The 14,578-nt window shown below is 43.5% G+C and overlaps 2 protein-coding genes across 4 annotated transcripts in view; both read right to left on the bottom strand.

The window, feature by feature from the left end:
- Positions 1 to 2,041, bottom strand: part of LOC311234372 (stonustoxin subunit alpha-like) — a 50,698-nt gene extending 48,657 nt beyond the window's left edge. For 2 of the 3 annotated variants that reach the window (XM_084321530.1, XM_084321532.1), the window contains exon 1: positions 2,012 to 2,041. The gene's annotated coding sequence lies outside the window, so the exon portion shown is untranslated. Of the gene's footprint in view, positions 1 to 1,196; positions 1,305 to 2,011 lie in introns of those variants that run through there. The other variant, XM_084321531.1, reaches the window with a different exon arrangement.
- An 11,325-nt stretch (positions 2,042 to 13,366) lies between these two features.
- LOC311233978 (cone cGMP-specific 3',5'-cyclic phosphodiesterase subunit alpha'-like) overlaps positions 13,367 to 14,578 on the bottom strand; it is a gene marked incomplete at both ends in the record, with an annotated part of 57,410 nt that continues 56,198 nt past the window's right edge. The window contains one exon of the mRNA XM_084321049.1: positions 13,367 to 13,404. Coding sequence (XP_084177175.1) covers positions 13,367 to 13,404 — 38 coding nt within the window. The remainder of the gene's footprint in view (positions 13,405 to 14,578) is intronic.

Raw genomic sequence — 14,578 nt, 5'->3', positions numbered from 1 at the left:
ATACAGAGTTAAGAGTGTACTGTACATACAGAGTTAATAGTGTACTGTACATACAGAGTTAAGAGTGTACTGTACATACATAGTTAAGAGAGTACTGTACATACAGAGTTAAGAGTACTGTACTGTACATACAGAGTTAAGAGTGTACTGTACATACAGAGTTAAGAGTGTACTGTACATACATAGTTAAGAGTGTACTGTACATACAGAGTTAAGAGTGTACTGTACATACATAGTTAAGAGTGTACTGTACATACAGAGTTAAGTGTACTGTACTGTACATACAGAGTTAAGTGTGTACTGTACATACAGAGTTAAGAGTGTACTGTACATACAGAGTTAAGAGTGTACTGTACATACAGAGTTAAGAGAGTACTGTACATACAGAGTTAAGAGTGTACTGTACATACAGAGTTAAGAGTGTACTGTACATACAGAGTTAAGTGTGTACTGTACATACAGAGTTAAGAGTGTACTGTACATACAGAGTTAAGAGTGTACTGTACATACAGAGTTAAGAGTGTACTGTACATACAGAGTTAAGAGAGTACTGTACATACAGAGTTAAGAGTGTACTGTACATACAGAGTTAAGAGTGTACTGTACATACAGAGTTAAGAGTGTACTGTACATACAGAGTTAAGAGTGTACTGTACATACAGAGTTAAGTGTGTACTGTACATACAGAGTTAAGTGTGTACTGTACATACAGAGTTAAGTGTGTACTGTACATACAGAGTTAAGTGTGTACTGTACATACAGAGTTAAGTGTACTGTACTGTACATACATACATAGTTAAGTGTGTACTGTACATACAGAGTTAAGAGTGTACTGTACATACAGAGTTAAGTGTGTACTGTACATACAGAGTTAAGTGTACAATACATATAGTTAAGTGTACTGTACATACAGAGTTAAGTGTACAATACATATAGTTAAGTGTACTGTACATACATAGTTAAGTGTGTACTGTACATACAGAGTTAAGTGTACTGTACTGTACAATACAGAGTTAAGTGTGTACTGTACATACAGAGTTAAGTGTACTGTACTGTACAATACAGAGTTAAGTGTGTACTACATACACTACACTCTGTATGTTCAGTACACACTTAACTCTGTATTGTACAGTACACTCTGTATGTACAGTACACACTTAACTCTGTATGTACAGTTTCTAGTTAATCAGTCTCACCTAGTTAGTCAGCAGCCTCCACTGATGTACAGTGATTCAAACCCGCTCAATGGGCCGTTTCTGACAGCTGTGCTGTGTTGTCACGCATTCTAACGATTCGAACATAACATTACATTTCCGCATTTCATTTCCGCAACACACAGCGCGCGGTCACGTGGGCGTCATGGCCAATCAGAGAAACGCTGAACGCAAGTAGGTTACCTTAAGTGTTCACGCCGCCCGGGGGGGGGGGGGGGGGGTTTATAAATTCATGAAAATGTCCGGGTTTCACGGACCGTTTGCATGTACTTAAATTGACTGGCGCATTGCACAGAATACTACGGTACATAGGCGTAACTAAGGGCGGGGACATGGTTTCAGATTGCAGTTATTGTCCCCCCCACGTTTTAACCGTCCAAAAACAATGTTACATGATAATAAACGGTGACGCAACGCGGCACTTGGACCACATGGAAACACGGCTGCTTGTTCCATCTCTGAGCTCTGAAGACCTGAGCCATTGTCATGCAAAGACAGGTAGCCAGGTGATTCACCCGGCGGGGCACGCGCTAAGTACCGACCACAGCTGTCTTTGCATAACAACAGCCATGTCGTCAGGTGTGCTCAAATACCCCTCCCCTCAAAGTTTGGTGTGAAACTGTGAACGATGGTCTGTGTGATTGCCATGAAATGCAACAGCATTGCTTGGTGTCTGTCTATGTTGACCAGAGAAAGACTTTCGTCTTGTTTACATCAGGGTCCCCCGTTTTCAATTCATAGTGACATTTATGACATACATGACATACATGACATACATGACATTCATAGTGACTCACCAACATGTAGGTCTCGGTTATAAAAAGGAAATCCAGTCCCCGGGAAATAAAGAAGTCCTTCAGTATGAAAGCATTGTTAGCCAGCAATCTAATAATACCGCAGATTCACCCCGCGGGGGGGCGGGGCCACAACTAGAAAAACTGGCCTGGTCTGATTCTAAGTTATGTAAAAAAAAAAAAATTATAATCAGCCCTACCTCCATCTCTCTCTCTCTCTCTCTCTCTCTCTCTCTCTCTCTCTCTCTCTCTCTCTCTCTCTCTCTCTCTCTCTCTCTCTCTCTCTCTCTCTCTCTCTCTCCCTCTCTCTCTCTCTTTCTCTCTCTCTCTCTTTCTCTCAATTCAATTCAAATGGGCTTTATTGACATGATGGGAAACATATGTTTACATTGCCAAAGCCAAACAAAACAAAACAATCAAACAGAGATATCAAAAGAAAGGGGGTTGGGGGGGAGGGGTTGGGGGGGGGAAACACTGTACATTGGGATATTGACAATCATACTAGGTAATTTACATTGGAGGGGGTTGGGGGGGGGGAAACACTGTACAAACAGGCAAAACTGTACATTGTAATATTGACAAAACCATACTAGGTAAATTACTGTACATTGGAGGGGGTTGGGTTAGGACATTTACAGGGGCCAGTTTCGAATTGCAGTCTCCCGTAGGTGTTGTGGACAGCGACTCCTACAGGTCGGTTGGTGCGCCTGTAAGGCAGAATGAGGAAGTATCGGGGGCAGCGTGACCCTCCCATGCGTTACTCCTCGCCACTGAGAGATTGCGCTGTTCAGGTGAAAAGATGCGACAGCTGCCTCCTCGTGTACCGGAGGGGACACGTGATGCAAGGCTTGGTCCTCACTGCAGCCGACCAGTGGGAGGTATAGTCTAGCAACGTTCGAGACAGGGGAGGGAAGAATTGAGGGGAGAATTGGCGAGGCGAAATTGGGATGGGAGAAAAAAATATTGAAAATAAGGAGAAAAAGTGGATAAAAAAAGAAAAGGAAAAAAAAAGGGGGTGTGTGGTCCAGTTATGCCGCTGTGATTAACTTATGTTAAAGTGGTGTGTGGTCCAGTTATGCTGCTCTGATTAAAGGTTGTTTTAAAGTGGTATGTGGTCCAGTTATGCTGCTCTGATTAACTTATGTTAAAGTGGTATGTGGTCCAGTTATGCTGCTCTGATGAATGGTTATGTTAAAGTGGTATGTGGTCCAGTTATGCTACTCTGATTAATGGTTGTGTTAAAGTGGTATGTGGTCCAGTTATGCTGCTCTGATTAACTTATGTTAAAGTGGTATGTGGTCCAGTTATGCAGATCTGATTAACTTGTGTTAAAGTGGTATGTGGTCCAGTTATGCTGCTCTGATTAATAGTTGTGTTAAAGTGGTATGTGGTCCAGTTATGCTGCTCTGATTAAAGGTTATGTTAAAGTGGTGTGTCGTCCAGTTATGCTGCTCTGATTAAAGGTTGTGTTAAAGTGGTGTGTGGTCCAGTTATGCTGCTCTGATTAAAGGTTATGTTAAAGTGGTGTGTGGTCCAGTTATGCTGCTCTGATTAAAGGTAATGTTAACGTGGTGTGTGGTCCAGTTATGCTGCTCTGATGACTGATTACAAACCTAATAATACTCAAGTAAAGTACTTCACACCCCTGGAGGTCACGATGTGACGTAGGTTGCGACAGGTGGCGTGAGGGGCTGGAGGCCTGAGGCGTCACTAACGGACAAAGGATTCATCGCTTTCCACCGGAATTCATGTATTTGCCCACAATGCACGCTTTATGCACGCATAATATCTAATTACAAAAGAATATTCTCAATGCCACTCTCTGTGAGAAACATATAACAGAATGGCTCTCAGAAATATCATTACTAAAGAAAAAATTATTACACATAGAATCCTGAAGTTTGAGAGGGAAAGTTATTTTTATTTACATATATATATATTTTTTTTACCCAGGGACAGTGCACATTAATCAACATCTTCAGTTTCCCCATCAATGTAAATCCCTCCACACAGAAAGGCCCCCTCCACACAGAAAGGCCCCCTCCACACAGAAACTCCACACAGAAAGGCCCCCTCCACACAGAAAGGCCCCCTCCACACAGAAACTCCACACAGAAAGGCCCCCTCCGCACAGAAACTCCACACAGAAAGGCCCCCTCCACACAGAAACTCCACACAGAAAGGCCCCCTCCACACAGAAACTCCACACAGAAAGGCCCCCTCCACACGGAAAGGCCCCCTCCACACAGAAACTCCACACAGAAAGGCCCCCTCCGCACAGAAACTCCACACAGAAAGGCCCCCTCCGCACAGAAACTCCACACAGAAAGGCCCCCTCCACACAGAAACTCCACACAGAAAGGCCCCCTCCACACAGAAAGGCCCCCTCCGCACAGAAAGGCCCCCTCCGCACAGAAAGGCCCCCTCCGCACAGAAAGGCCCCCTCCACACAGAAAGGCCCCCTCCACACAGAAACTCCACACAGAAAGGCCCCCTCCACACAGAAAGGCCCCCTCCACACAGAAAGGCCCCCTCCGCACAGAAACTCCACACAGAAAGGCCCCCTCCACACAGAAACTCCACACAGAAAGGCCCCCTCCGCACAGAAACTCCACACAGAAAGGCCCCCTCCACACAGAAAGGCCCCCTCCGCACAGAAAGGCCCCCTCCGCACAGAAAGGCCCCCTCCGCACAGAAAGGCCCCCTCCACACAGAAAGGCCCCCTCCACACAGAAACTCCACACAGAAAGGCCCCCTCCACACAGAAAGGCCCCCTCCACACAGAAAGGCCCCCTCCGCACAGAAACTCCACACAGAAAGGCCCCCTCCACACAGAAACTCCACACAGAAAGGCCCCCTCCGCACAGAAACTCCACACAGAAAGGCCCCCTGCTGAAACCACTTCACAGCAGCCAGATAAGTCTGTGGGGCAGCTGGTTAGAAGGTGAGGACTGGTCACTCTGTAGAAACAGTGGTGGTTAGAAGGTGAGGACTGGTCACTCTGTAGAAACAGTGGTGGTTAGAAGGTGAGGACTGGTCACTCTGTAGAAACAGTGGTGGTTAGAAGGTGAGGACTGGTCACTCTGTAGAAACAGTGGTGGTTAGAAGGTGGGGACTGGTCACTCTGTAGAAACAGTGGTGGTTAGAAGGTGAGGACTGGTCACTCTGTAGAAACAGTGGTGGTTAGAAGGTGAGGACTGGTCACTCTGTAGAAACAGTGGTTGTTACCTAGTAGCTACTCAGGGTTCCCACAGACATTGCAAAATGAAATTCAAGGACTTTCAAGTACTTTCCTAGTCAAGTCAAGTCAAGTGAATGAATGAATGAAAACTTTATTTAACAGATTGCAGAATGGGTACAATACAGTACGGCTCAATACGCACAATTGTTAAGGGGATGCAGACCAGAGAAAGACGTTTGTCTTGTTTACATCAGGGTCCCCCATTTTCAATTCATATCGACATTTATGACATACACAACATACATGACATTTAGTCAAGTCAAGAGTTTTATTTGTCACGGCATACAAGTATACAGTGAAATGTGGGGGGTCTTGCCTGCAACGATTGTGCAATAATACAATAATAAGAATCCAATAGGATGAGAATAAGACATTTGTGCAATAATACAAGTAATAAGAATAAAGACATATCAGACATATCATATTCCTAAGCACTGTTTTTCAATTGAACACTTTGGGTGCCAGCCGCTTTAGCTATCCTTGTACCTATTGCGCCACCGCTGTAAGAGATAGGGATTTTCACTGTGCATTGTGGAGTTTGGAGGGCTATATCTATATTCTATATTATAGCTGTGGAGACAATACTATGGCTCATTTGAAATTAACTATCCATCGTTCAACATGTGAAAAAGAATGCATTTTTTCATGTATACGTTCGCGTGTTATACCGTGGTGAATATTGTATAGTTTCCGAGTGATCCTGGCAAATTCCTGGTAACTGTGTTATGGAGCGAAATGTGAATTTTGCTAAAAGCTCGCCTGGACACGCTACTATTTCCAATTCAAAGGTATATAATAGGTATTATGTTTCATCATGAATGCATGAAAGGGGGGGGGGTCGTTTTTTGATGCTTTGAGCAACGTCAGCAATGGCATACATTTTGGAGTATGTTACAAATGATCGTTGCGATCGATGTGAAATCATTGTTGGATCAAAGTAGGATTGATGTCATATAGTCCTTACCTTTACTAGGAGGTATCCCAAAAAGAATATTCCAATTGTCTGATCGCAATTTCCAGTATTGGTGTCCATCGGGTCCCCGACATAATCCGGCACAACACATGCATCGAGGGGCCATGGACGCGTTCCAATGTGATCGGGTGAACCGCCAGACTTGCCTGGATCAAAATTCTCTGCCCGGAGGATTTGAAAAAAGGTTTCAAAGGGTGGGCGATACTGCCACCTAGCAGGATGCGGCCGGTATTGCACTCTAGGGATCTCAGGATGATTTCCTATGGTAACACAGAGGTCCGTGACATTGCATAGAATAAAAAAATCGAATAAAAGAAAAAACGATGAAAACCCGACTATACTCGGGTATGGCGCTCAACCGCTGGCGAGATAACCCGACTATCATCGGGTCTGGCGCCCAATGTGTTAAAAGGGCATTTAAAAGGATACAATTCACTTTTAAATGCTGTTTTTTTATAGAAAAAATATCTGATCCAATATTTATGGCTTAAAACCAATTTCTGACAAATTACACTTTAAATTAAAGTTACACTTTAAATAAAAAAAAATCTATTTCTTGATTCAGCACAATTTGATCATGGATGAACAAAACGTTCAATGCGAATGGTCGATTTGAATTTCAAGGACTTTTAAGCATCTTGTTAAAAGATTTACTGTTTTCAAGGAATTCCAGGACTCAACTTTTTTTTCCAAATATCAAGCACTTTAAGCACTTCAAGGACCTTGTGCGAACCCTGACTCTACCTGTACTGGGGAGCAGGCATGCGTTGTTCATGGGACGGGGTAGCACGGTGTGCAAGCTCACTCGCTATTTGCATATCAATAGCGCCGGTCGTCAGGTGTGTTAAATACGTTCTCAGACACATTCACACCTAACTTGTTGTGAAGACGTGTTACATTCCATTCGTAGAGCTAATTAGGCACTGTCTTTAGTCTGTGCCCAAGCGAGGGGACATTAAATGCGCATTCGCGGGAGCGCGCGCACGCGCTGGGAGCGCGCGTGCACGTGGTGCGTGTCACCCCAGATGATTTCAATAACGCACCACTGCTGGGGAGGATGTTGTGTCCAGAACACTGGAACAGATTCTATAACTCTTAACCAACTAAACCTGCACGGACTATAATGTACATCATGCCAGTTAGGCTACAGACCGTCACCTGCACCTTGTGTATACTGTTCATTTTCTCATATTTTTATTCAGATTAAAATGTATTGCCTATATTTATGTCTTTCTTCCATTACCCTGCACCCCCCCTCCCCCATGCTGCTATGATGCCTGAATTTCCCCAAGGCGATCAATAAAGGATTATAAAATGTTATATTCTGTAGATAGTCAGAGAGCAAGGAAGGTTAGGTGTCTATTTGCAGGCATGCCTGCCAATCTCCATCTATCTTTTCTAAGAGAGAATCCATTTGCGTTTCAATAATCCCCATTGTGTAACTGCTATAAGATTTCAAACAAAAGTCTTGCCGGCGCTGACATGATGCAGACTGAATACCTTTATTTGATCCAAACTTGTGATTAATTTCATCAGAAAGAATATATAAAAGGGCACAAACCAAAGCATGCTTTGAAAATACATTTTTATTATCTTTTTTGTTTCTCCATACCACATGATCCTAGAGCACAATCAATGCACACGTGTGATCACGTTGAACCCGATCACAAAGGTAACGTCTTCTCCCGTTTTAATGCAACAATTTGCATCTCGTAATACGATAAAAATAAACTTTAGCTTGCTACTCAGCACCGACTTCACGAGACATGTTCCTAAGAGAAATATCAAACTGTGAGTCGGGGTTTGGGAAAATAAAATCTTTATGCTTTTTCAAGAATAATATACATAATGAATGAATGATTGTTTCCAGTCAACACAGTGCCTGTCCTCTGTCCACGTCAGACTCTGTGTAGCGCGCGCATCAAGGGGGCAGAAAGGAACGTAATCCTGGTCAGAACAACGGGGCAGACTACAATATATGTACATTTGTTAGCCATGCTAGCGATCTAAACAGTCCATGCCAAAGCTAGATATGTAAAAGGTGAAAGACTCACACACTCACAGCCATGCTGATTTGGCAAAATGACATCCAGACGTTTTCATTTGAAACAACTTTTAGTTGGAGGAGTGTCATGGTTTCTCCATAGAGCCCCGTCGTACTTCCTTTAGCGCAGCAGCTCGCGCAGGTAGGGGGCAGCTTAGTCACGTGACTCAGTTGGTGTTGCTGATCGAACACGGTGTTTGTGTACAGCAAACAGGTCTCATCCAGCCAGCTGCAGAGTAGCTCCATACATGTGTTCAGTATGTCCACATCTCCATACATGTGTTCAGTATGTCCACATCTCCTCACATGTGTTCAGTGGACGTTCAGTCTCGACTTCAGGCTCGGACAGCAGTATAGTGTTACTTCGTGTAAAGCGGAAGACTTATAAAGAGCAAAGCCGCCGGGCTCCAACTGGCTTACGGCCAAATCCAATTCAGTGAAACCTGCTTACATCTCTCAACCGTTAGCCGCGGACTGTGGCTTGGAGTTTTCAAATCGTTCGGAAAAAAAAAAAGAAAAAAAAAAAAGCGAAGTGAGACAGCAGTTATATTTGTGTTACTGTACATAAAACGAGGTCGGGTGGTTTTTAATGTTGTGTTCTGGTATGTCTTGTTGTATGTTATGTGAAAAAAGGGAAGAAAAAAAAGATAAAAAAAAGCCTGTTGTTTAAAAATAATCATATGCACAAAAGCTTTCAGTCATTGAGAACTAAAGCATGTTCTCAATCAAGGTGCTATAGATAACATTTAGCCACTAGGTGTCGCACTAGAGCAACAGCATGTTTATCCAATAGACCACCGTAACACTTCCGGGATTCTGAAATCAGGGAGGAGATTGCGGGGGGGTCAAATGAATGAATGTGGACGAGAGCCGTGATGTAAGTGGTTGCCGATACGGCTGTGGGGGTGCTAGAGACATGATCGAATAGACGTTTATGCGCCTCGCTCTCCTGAACACAACGTGACCCATAACTAATCGATCAGAACTAAATCGGCAGAGAAAAAGCCCATTTTAAAGCACCTATTCCGCATGGACATGCGCAGAGTGCCCATGGAGTCTGGACGACGCGAGATGACGCTAGAATGAATGTGGACTGTTCCATCAGAGGGGGGAGCTTCGATGGTCATGTAAGTGGCTACAGACCGCTGCACTTAAATATAAACATTAGTCTACCTGTAGACTCAATGAGGTAATTGTAGATGTCGCCATAAGACGCGTCTGGCCATTTAGTGGGATCATTTTTTTATTATCCTGTTCGGCTGAAAGGACATTGGCCACCGAAGCTCCCCCCTCTGATAGAACAGTCCACATTCATTCGAGCGTCATCTCGCGTCGTCCAGACTCCATGGGCACTCTGCGCATGTCCATGCGGAATAGGTGCTTTAAAATGGGCTTTTTCTCTGCCGATTTAGTTCTGATCGATTAGTTATGGGTCACGCCGTGTTCAGGAGAGCGAGGCGCATAAACGTCTATTCGATCATGTCTCTAGCACCCCCACAGCCGTATCGGCAACCACTTACATCACGGCTCTCGTCCACATTCATTCATTTACCCCCCCGCAATCTCCTCCCTGATTTCAATGTAACGCGGAAGTGTAGTGGTCTATCAGGTGCATTCCACGCGGGGAAATAGGAAGTAGGGAGGGGATATCTGCCTGCAACATGTAAACAACACATTTTGGAGCAGCAAATTTTTTTTTGGTATGATAAATTAATTAATACTTTCTAAAAGCTCTGTATTTAAAAATTAAATAGTCTACATAAAAGTGTTATCTATAGCACCTTTAACTCATTGACTGGCATGCTCTTTTCCCATCTTACTCAATGGCGCCAGCGTTATTGACCATTTTCGCGATGTTTGCGGACCCATCGTGTGTTCTGTATTATAGCTATGGAGACAATAGTATGGCTCATTTGACAGGCATCGTTTATAGTCCAACATTGACAAACCAGTTAATTTCTATATACTTTAGTTTGTGCGCTATTCCACGCTAAACATCGCCCCTTTCCAAAATAATCCAGTATTTTTTTCTAGATATGACGTTATATGCATATGCCCAAATCGTTCGGGTTGCCCGCCTGAAACCTATATTATTTCCAAATCAAAGGTATATACCATATATAGATGTTTCTTCACAAAATCATCAAGGGGGGGGGGGGGGGGGGTCGTTTTACGAAGCTGCATCGCTACCAAAAGCATGTTTTGGGTTTGGTAAAAAACGACGCTGTGATCGGTACAAAAGCATGTTTTAGGTTTGGTAAAATAGACATAGAATAGACCTTACCTTAGTCAGAAGGTACTCCAAAACAAATAATCCCAGTGATCCCATCGCGATCGCAATTATTCGTGTGCATTGGGCACTGCTAAAATACGGGAAACAATAGGTTCAGGCGATCAGATCTCCGACAGATTGCTCTGTGCTGATTCACTTTGAGGGGGAGGGGATTGCTGCAGCCGGAGGTAGCTCAGTACTGAAAGACAACCTAGATCCCTAGTTCAAAAGGTAGGCGATCTAATCTCGGCATTGCAATTTCAACGTAGGCAGCGGTGTCAGGGAGACACAGGGAGGTCTGCACGAGTGTTTAGAATGGGGATCAAAGGAAAAATATCAAAGGATCTAAAAACTCATTATTGACGCTCAGCGGTTGGCGACGAAACACGAGTATTCTCGTTTTTGGCGGCCAATGAGTTAATTGCAAATCAGAATAACTCAAGTGTTATTCCAAAACAGGATACGGTTTAGTCCAGACTTCCAGACTGCAGTATGAAATCGCTGCAGTTTCACATTTAATATCCTCACACTGCCCAAGTCCAATCTAAATCGAGCCAAGTCACTATACTATAGTATGTAAATATACCGTAGGTACATTCTGCCCAAGAGTTCAAAGTTCCATTCAGTGCAGATTTTATAATACAAGATCTATGTACAAGAGTGATGCTAAATCACTGTAGTATTCATCATACGTGTGCACTATTGGACCTGACAGAGCTGAACACTAACAGTTACTATACAGTAGTGTAGAAAGATAATGACTGAGGATTTGTGCACATTTACAGGCAGGGTTGGGGTGGAATCACTCAGGTCAGCTTGTTATTTAATACTGCTATTAACATTAGAATGATAGAGCATTAATATATGAATTAAAATGAAAGATAGTATGTATAAAAAGTAAAAACTATATATAATTTATACATTTATAACATATAATATGCACAGCGCTCAACAGTTCCTCTACAGGGTGGCTGTAAGGATCTTTACGTAGTGAGTACAGTAGAGCGGTTCATGAACGGTGAATTGAAATCCACTTCCTGAATTGACTAAATGAACCCCATCAATACGGCTGCGTTCACACTGCAGGCCTTAGTGCTCAATTCAGATGTATTGCTCAGATCAGATTTGTTTTGTTTGGCTGTTTTAAATGTGTCCAATATCATATCCCAGTGTGAACTGGCCCAGATGCGCAACCACTGCACTTTTACAGTCTTATTGTTGTCTTCTGTCCTGCACTTTACTTATAATTATTTATTTACTGTTGTATTGTTCTTAATTGTGAGGGGAAAAAAAGCATGCACTGTAAACATCAAATCACCTTCCATTTCTACTGCAATATGGCGAGTAAAATAATCTGAATCTGAACAATAAAGACGTAACAAATTGTGACAAATGTCGATCTGCGGAGTGACGTAAAAGTTATACATTATGAGAGTGGCCCACATCAGAATTGAAAATGTCAGATTTGATGTGATTTGTGCCGTTCACAGTGTCGTGAATAAAACAGAGTCACTGATTTGGGCCACTTTTTTGGCCTGCAGTGTGAACGTAGCCTGTGTCATACAGTACAGTGTGAACGTAGCCTGGGTCATACAGTACAGTGTGAACGTAGCCTGGGTCATACAGTACAGTGTGAACGTAGCCTGGGTCATACAGTACAGTGTGAACGTAGCATGGGTCATACAGTACAGTGTGAACGTAGCCTGGGTCATACAGTACAGTGTGAACGTAGCCTGAGTCATACAGTACAGTGTGAACGTAGCCTGGGTCATACAGTACAGTGTGAACGTAGCCTGAGTCATACTGTACAGTGTGAACGTAGCCTGGGTCATACAGTACAGTGTGAACGTAGCCTGAGTCATACAGTACAGTGTGAACGTAGCCTGAGTCATACAGTACAGTGTGAACGTAGCCTGAGTCATACAGTACAGTGTGAACGTAGCCTGAGTCATACAGTACAGTGTGAACGTAGCCTGGGTCATACAGTACAGTGTGAACGTAGCCTGAGTCATACAGTACAGTGTGAACGTAGCCTGAGTCATACAGTACAGTGTGAACGTAGCCTGAGTCATACAGTACAGTGTGAACGTAGCCTGAGTCATACAGTACAGTGTGAACGCAGCCTGAGTCATACAGTACAGTGTGAACGTAGCCTGAGTCATACTGTACAGTGTGAACGTAGCCTGAGTCATACAGTACAGTGTGAACGTAGCCTGGGTCATACAGTACAGTGTGAACGTAGCCTGGGTCATACAGTACAGTGTGAACGTAGCCTGAGTCATACTGTACAGTGTGAACGTAGCCTGGGTCATACAGTACAGTGTGAACGTAGCCTGAGTCATACAGTACAGTGTGAACGCAGCCTGAGTCATACAGTACAGTGTGAACGCAGCCTGAGTCATACAGTACAGTGTGAACGTAGCCTGGGTCATACAGTACAGTGTGAACATAGCCTGAGTCATACAGTACAGTGTGAACGCAGCCTGGGTCATACAGTACAGTGTGAACGTAGCCTGAGTCATACAGTACAGTGTGAACGCAGCCTGAGTCATACAGTACAGTGTGAACGCAGCCTGGGTCATACTGTACAGTGTGAACGTAGCCTGAGTCATACAGTACAGTGTGAACGCAGCCTGGGTCATACTGTACAGTGTAGGGAAAACACCAGAGTGATTAACGTCCTTCTGCAGCGCAGAGCTCCTTCTCCATCCCTTCTTTCCCTCATGCACACACACACACACACACACACACACGCACGCACACACACACACACACACACGCACACGCACACGCACACACGCACGCACGCACACACACGCGCGGTGGGTTCAGCAGATGACACACGTCTTCGATTTCCCTCCTTCGTCTGTTGAAGAAATTGAAGAGCAGAAAAAAAAATGGTCACGGCAAAGAAACAAACTGAAACAAGAAACAAGGATTTTAATTGACAGGTTCAGCCGCCAGCTCAGTGTCACCACCAGGTGTCACTGTTTTGTTAGTATGGTCGAGAAAGTTGGTATTACTATTATTATTGAGCTCTAAGTGGTCTTAAAACGGTCTTAAAGGGGAACTATTTTACTATTTCTTTCACTATTTGGGCACTTTTACACAATTCCTGTGAGTTTATGGAACACCTCTGTAATTTTTTATTTTTTTTAATTCATTGTTTTGTATTTCTAATCAAGTCCTCAAAAACAGCATTTTTCTACCTCAAGATCTTAAGCCGTTTTGAGCCTGGGCTCCAACCACAATGGTAAACCTGAACCACCGCCTGAACATTATCATGCAGCGGTGTCTCTCTGACATCACAAATCAGCACATTTTCAGATGACTCAGTTCAGCTAGGGTGAATATTGTGAGAGGAGAATTGGAAGAATGCGCCAATATGAGAATTAGAGACATAGATCATATTAATATAAGTCCACATAGCTAGGAAACAATGCTAAACACTGAAAAAGGCCATTTATAAGATAGTTCCCCTTTAAATGTAACTTGTTGAAACCTGCAGGTCCCCCCGTTTCTTGATCCTCCAATCACAACTGTTAGTCGAGATGATCCTCCAATCACAACTGTTCATTAACATGGCCTCCATAGAGTTTTGACGAGTCATTGATGAGTCATTTAACTCATTCAGCGCCATACCCGACATTTCTCGGTATTCCTTTATTGATCCCCTTGGGGGGAAATTCTGGTATCATGACATAAAATGTATATGACGTATATGACATAGGATGTACAGTATATGTATGACATAGTATGTATATGACATGGTATGTATATTAGGGGTGGAACGGTACGCACTCGAACCATACACCGTTCGGCACAACCTCCACGGTTCGGGGCGTGTGTGTATTGTTCGGCTCAGGGGATGCGCAAAAGAAAATAAATCTTCATTTGGCACATGCTGGCAGCAGCAGCAGGTGCTAGTCAGTTTGTGGAAATGGCAAGCGCAATATAAATCAATCTTTATTACGACTTTAAAAACATAGGCATTAACATTACATAGGCCTACACACATCTTGCCATAACGGTTGTGATGC

Source organism: Notolepis coatsorum (assembly GCF_963971535.1).
Source record: "Notolepis coatsorum genome assembly, chromosome: 9".
Classification (NCBI taxonomy): domain Eukaryota; kingdom Metazoa; phylum Chordata; class Actinopteri; order Aulopiformes; family Paralepididae; genus Notolepis; species Notolepis coatsorum.
This window is presented reverse-complemented; position numbering and strand designations above follow the sequence as displayed.